This window comes from Carex rostrata, chromosome 12, assembly GCF_964058835.1.
Source record: "Carex rostrata chromosome 12, lpCarRost1.2, whole genome shotgun sequence".
Lineage (NCBI taxonomy): Eukaryota > Viridiplantae > Streptophyta > Magnoliopsida > Poales > Cyperaceae > Carex > Carex rostrata.
The window spans coordinates 5,047,007-5,053,551 of NC_135929.1; the positions used below are offsets into that span (position 1 = coordinate 5,047,007).

Sequence of the window (6,545 nt, forward strand, 5' to 3'; positions counted from 1 at the left end):
TTTAGATAAAACGCTTGATACATAAACTATTAACATTTGCATGACAAGGTATGAATACTTGCAATATTTAAAATTAATACTTTTATACATCATCTTGTGCCCTATGAAAATAAAAATAAAAATTTCATGGATTCTGTTAGTTACTAACACTTGACATATGGACTATTTACACTTGGCGATGTATAAATACTTGCACTACTTAATATTAATATTTTTCAGATGTCATCCCGTGTCATATGAATTTTTTTTTGATAAAATATGTTAGGTACAAATACTTCAGACATAAATTATATACACATGCATTACGAGATATGAATATTTGATCGACAAGGTATGAATAATTGCTCGACAAGATATGAATACTTACATGACAAGGTATTCACGACGAGGTATGAATACTTGCACGACAGACAACCTGAAAGTACATCATCATGGATCTCATTTGAAAGAGAAAATTACGTAGAAGACGTCCATGGTTTTAGATTTGCAAATATCTCCACAGATCATCAGAAATATTGACGAGATTGAATGGAGAAAAAAAATTCAAACTCTAAAAACGTGTAAAAGATGTGTGTGTGATGTGTCCAGATTTTTTTTTCGAAATACTTAGTATCGAAAATCTATAAAATCTATTAACACTTGCGCACATAGGTATCCATATTTGCACGTGTCAGTTATAAAATCTATCAAATATTAAGTGGTCCCCTCCAAGTAATTAATGAAGTTCAGTTAGTTAACGGTCCCCACAAGTAGTTATTGATGAACGGGGAAAATTGACTGAAAGATAGTTAGTTGATCCCATAAAAAATATTTTTTTTTCTGTATTTTTGCTATCTTTTACGCAGTAAAAACAATTGATTTTAAATATTATTTCTGTATTGTAATCAATATTAATATTATATAGGCAATATCTTATTGAGGCAATCTGGTCGTTATTTTATTAAAAATAATTGCAACTAAACTATTATTTAACACAAGAATATTTTATAGGTATTAAATAATTGGATAGCTTGATTTTCAATCTTTACTCAAAAAATATAAAATATATATTACACTAAAATATGCTTGTAGATGAAAATTTTATAATTTTTGAAACTTTTTTACTATTTTTTTTAAAATGGATAGAAATTAATGTTTTTAAACGATCTGGAAACAATGATTTTGTACCTATCTTAAAAAATAGTTAAAATTTTTTAAAAATTATAAAATTTCATCTACAAACATATTTTAGTATGAATATCATGTTGAGCATTTCAGATTGATAATTTGAATTTTAAATACAATAATACAAAATATAAAGTATGAAAAATAAGAGGTATTGGAACCTTCCTTGACAAAAATATAATTCACACTGCATGAAAAAAATATGATTCATACTGCATGAAAAATTGAAAATGATGAACTACAAACGAAATGGGAACATTTTAAATATTGAATTTTGGAATGGATCATTAGGCGCATTTAATCTTAATTTCTGAAATTCCTCGTTTTGCTGTGGGCTGTGGGCCTGTGGCTCATGCACAATTTTTTATTTTCCAGGAAGACTACGCTTTGAACATAACAAAAGTAGCTTTCTTTCCATCCTTCCACTTCTTCCAGAATAATGCGTTTAACTAATCATTAATGCGCTATCGGGTCGAATTTGTGTTTGGTTAGCCAAAATAAAAAAAAAAAACTGAATTCATCAACAAATATTATCTTGTTATCTAATATTTTTTGTCAAATGCAAAACATGTCAAATAAAGAAGACACTGAAGTTCTCTTCCTGATGCAAAATTAATTTTTTTTCTTCAGATTTCAACATCCAACAATCCCTCTCGCAACAAATTAACTAATTGGGTATTGTAATCGGAGTATCCACTTCCCAGTCAACGACCCAGTAGCCACCTTTGACTAGATACTTTTTTATATGGTAGCGACTTTGACTAGAGACTCGCCAAAGAAAGCAACAATAGTGACAGTGATGCCATGACCCCACATCAATAAACACGCGCGCACACTTAGATAAACTTTCTCAACAATCAATCTCTCCTATTCTCGTTCAAACCACAACCGAACCACCTCCACAATGGCGTCTACGCCTCTCCTTCCTTCTCTCCTCCTCCTCCTCCTCTCGCTCATACCACTCTCTCTCTCGCAACAGACGCAAACCAGCACAGAGAGACAAACCCTCTTGCAAATCAAGGATGACTGGGACAACCCAGTTGCATTGGCCTCCTGGAGCAACTCCACCTCTGGCAGCTACTGCAACTGGATCGGTGTCACATGCTCAGCTGGTGGTTCGGTCACATCACTCGTTCTATCCAGTGAAAACATTAAAGGAGAAGTCCCTCCATCCATATGCCAACTCAAGAGCTTATCCCATCTTGATCTCTCTTACAATGAGATATCCGGCTCCTTCCCTCAATTCCTCTCCAATTGCTCGAACCTCCAGTACCTCAATCTCTCTCATAATTTGTTTGTTGGTGAATTACCATCTAATATCGATATGGTGCTTCCTAATATTACCGATTTCCGTTTGTCAGAAAATAATTTCACAGGAGAAATTCCGACCAGTATCGGTAAAATGACTCAATTGCAATCTCTGTTGTTAGACAACAATTTGTTTAATGGCACCATGCCAAGGTTCATAAGCAACCTCACCAATTTGCAAGAACTCGCACTTGCAAGGAATTCATTTACACCAGGCCAACTTCCAGAAGAATACGGTAACTTAACAAAACTTACAAATATGTTAATCTCAGGGGCAAATTTAGAAGGTGAGATACCAGATTCCTTCACCAAATTGACACAGTTAGTGCAATTTGACCTGTCACAGAACAGTCTCCAAGGTACCATCGCTCCCGGTATCTGGAGCTTTTCAAACTTGAAATACTTGTATCTTTACAGCAACAACCTAACTGGTGAAATCACAATTAACAACCCATTTGGAGCCAACAGTTTGGTAGAAATTGATTTGACAAAGAACCAACTTACCGGGTCCATACCCAAAAGCTTTGGCACGTTGCAGAATCTGTCAATTCTCTTTCTTTCATACAACCAATTCTCAGGAAAGATACCAGAAGGTATTGGCCTTTTGCCGAAACTAACTGATCTGCGGTTATTCTACAATAACCTAACCGGGACATTGCCGCAAGAATTGGGCAAACACTCTCCCCTATGGAACTTAGAAGTTTTCAACAACACACTGTCCGGTGAGATTCCGGGAAATATCTGCTACAATGGTTCATTCACATCTCTAGGAGTTTCAAACAACATCATGACCGGCTCGATCCCACAGTCACTCGGTAATTGCCCCCACCTCAACAACTTACAAGTTGATAACAACCAGTTCACTGGTGAGGTACCTGCCAGTGTCTGGCAGATGCAAAACCTTACTACAGTACTTATGAGCAACAACATGTTATCTGGGGAGCTTCCATCAAGCCTACCATCAAATCTCACAAGGCTTGAGATTGTAAACAACCGGTTTTCAGGTAACTTACCGAGCTATTCTAGCCTTATTTTGGTTTTCAAAGCTGGTGGCAATAATTTCACCGGCGACATCCCATCAAGTCTTTCCACTGGGATGCCACTGCTTCAAACTCTGGATATATCTGAAAATAGTATTTCTGGAGAGATTCCGGCCTCAATTGGGTCATTAGAATACCTTTCTATGCTCAATCTCAGCCATAATAAGATATCAGGTGAGATCCCCGCATCTATCGGGTCCATGCTGGTGCTCACCTCACTTGACCTTTCATCAAATAAGCTGTCTGGTGAGATCCCATCAGCACTTGGCAATGTCAAGTTTACCTTTCTAAACCTTTCATCAAATGATCTTTCTGGGAAGATTCCTTCAGGGATAGATAGTACTGCTTATGATGAGAGTTTCCTCTCGAATCCCGGCCTTTGTTCATCGGTTTCAATCAATGGTGTCAGCAGTTGCCGCACCGGATCGCATGATGGAATCTCACACAGATTGCGTAATCTTTTCATTGCGCTTGGTGTGTTAATCCTGGTAATTATTGTGATTTTTGCACTATATTTAATGAGGGATTATCGCAGGAAGAAGGATGCTTCTGATCCTGCCATGTGGAAACTCACCTCCTTTCATAGGTTAGATTTCACTGAAAATTCCATTATTCATGGGATGATCGAGGAGAACTTGGTTGGTTCCGGTGGGTCTGGACAGGTGTACCGTGTGTCTGTCAGCACTCGTGCCGGTGATGTTGTGGCTGTTAAAAAGATTTACAGCAAGGGAAAGCTTGGCACAAAAATGGAGCGTGAGTTTGATTCTGAGGTTAAAATCTTGGGTTCAATTCGGCACTCCAATATTGTCAAGTTATTGTGCTGTATCTCCAGTCCTGACTCAAAGCTGTTGGTATACGAATATATGGAGAACAGTAGTCTCGACAAATGGCTCCATGGCAAGAGTAATTTTACAGGGGGTTCCACAGAAACGCCAATTGGGTCACTGGATTGGCCCACCAGGCTTCAAATTGCCATTGGTGCAGCACGGGGATTGTACTACATGCACCACGAGTGTGCACCTCCAATTGTGCACCGTGATGTTAAGTCCAGCAACATTTTGTTGGATTCAGAATTCAATGCAAAGATCGCTGATTTTGGGTTGGCCCGATTGCTAATGAAGCCTGATGAGCCCGAGACCGTATCAGCTGTTGCTGGTTCATTTGGTTACATGGCCCCAGGTTAGAAAATATGTCATTCTTTTTTTCTTTATTGATGGCAATATCAAATTTCTGAGAGCTTTCTGGACAATACAGTTCCAGTTTGTGTTTTTTGGTCAATTGTGAGCCCAAGTTGTCCTAATCATAAAGTTTTGGTTTTTAACTTTTCACAATATAATCCAAAATTGTCCTCAACAGACCCTCAATTGTGAAATTAAACCAAATAAATACTGGTCCTGGTATCCAATAGGTTAATTAAAACAAATAAACCAGGAAAGTAAAAGGATGGAGTATAACCAATTGAAGATCCTAAATTGACACCAAAAGAAAGTAAAAAAGATCCTATTCCACCAAAAAGAAGAACACATACTGATTATCTCTCTTGAAAAATAGGCATAGCCATAGGTGTTACAATCCTTGCATTACACTTGTTCTAATATGTAGTTTCTTAATTTCTCTCCAGAATGTGGATATTCTAGAAAGGTGAATGAAAAGGTTGATGTGTACAGTTTCGGGGTGGTCCTTCTGGAACTGACGACCGGCCGGGAAGCACATGATGGTGGGGACCGTTGGAGTCTGGCCGAGTGGGCACGGTGGAACATACAAGAGGGAAACGCCATATACAATTGCCTAGAAAAAGAAATAAGAGAAACCCAATACTTGGATGAGATCGAGGTGGTTTTCAAACTTGGCTTGATTTGTACCGGCGCAGTTCCTTCGACGCGGCCTACCATGAAAGACATGGTCGATGTATTGGTGAAGTATGATGTCTTGAACCAAAAACCCTCTGGGAATAAGAAATTGGACGAGTATGACGTGGGCCCTCTTTTGGGAAAGAAGGACAGTGATAGTTGCAACGGTCTTTTCTGCAAAGTGTGAATAGGATTATATAAGAGATTATTGCTTCAGCCTTTATCATCTTTGTATGGATGCCAGTAGAGGTACACAGCTAGATCTGAAGCGTGCGGTTCCATTTGGTGCTCAGGTACTTCGGTCTGGGGTGTCGGATCAAGATATCAACTGGGACCTCTAATAGGGATAAGATCATAACAATCTGGTATAGTTTCAGAGGATTTAGATAAGGTATAAAGCAGACTTAGCTCTGGCTTGTACATTGTAGTTATAAACAGAATAACAGATTCACAGTTTCTTTTCTTGTTTCAGTTTTTCTATAAAAAGGCAAGTGAAATTGGGTCACAATTATGTAATTAAATGTGGAAAGAATTGCATTGAGACTAAATATCGTAACTTATTTGTCAAGCAGGTCAATCATATCATAGAAAACATAATATCTTTCAGAGAAGGGACCATAGCTACACGCTGAAGTATCAAAAGTAATCTAATTACATTTCAAATTGATCATCTTTCAACAGTTAAAAACTAAGCCAATTGGACTTCCCTTCATTCAATCATTTCAGTACCAGTCATGTTAGTACTGGTACAACACAACCATGTACCACGTTGCTAGAAAGGAGTTACATAGTGGGTAGGTTGCTATTTGATAGCTCATTCTGTGTTTAAATCACTACTGTTTTGGTTCGATACTGGCTTGCTGCCTTACTAGTACAATACCTGTATTTCGCAGCACCCACTTTGTTTAATAAATCTTGTTGTTTTTGATATTTTAATTTTATATAGCTCATCAGGTGAGTTCATAAATGGTAAATAGTTCAGAGAATCAAGTTATCTTTTATCAAGTAAAAGTGTATTTGCTTTTACCAGTAGGAAGCTTTACAGCTGAGAAGAGGAAGAGATGAAATTCAAATATTCATTGCTTGTATTATGTTTTCTTATAATTCTGATTATATATATCTAACTATGGTTTAGTTCTCTAACATACTGATAACAACTCCCTAACACTGACAGCATCATTAG

At 37.4% G+C, this 6,545-nt stretch overlaps 1 protein-coding gene across 1 annotated transcript; it reads left to right on the forward strand.

Moving 5' to 3' along the window:
• The first annotated feature begins 1,968 nt into the window (after positions 1-1,968).
• Positions 1,969-5,870, forward strand: LOC144562847 (uncharacterized). Its single transcript, XM_078312150.1, has 2 exons — positions 1,969-4,691; positions 5,134-5,870. Exons 1-2 carry the CDS (start codon positions 2,069-2,071, stop codon positions 5,547-5,549), a joined length of 3,039 nt encoding a protein of 1,012 aa, XP_078168276.1. The 5' UTR covers positions 1,969-2,068; the 3' UTR covers positions 5,550-5,870.
• The last annotated feature ends 675 nt before the right edge of the window (positions 5,871-6,545 follow it).

Coding starts and splice junctions, on each gene's coding strand:
- LOC144562847 (XM_078312150.1), top strand. CDS start 2,069: ATGGCGTCTACGCCTCTCCTTCCTTCTCTCCTCCTCCTCCTCCTCTCG. Junction 4,692..5,133: donor ATTTGGTTACATGGCCCCAG/GTTAGAAAATAT, acceptor ATTTCTCTCCAG/AATGTGGATATTCTAGAAAG.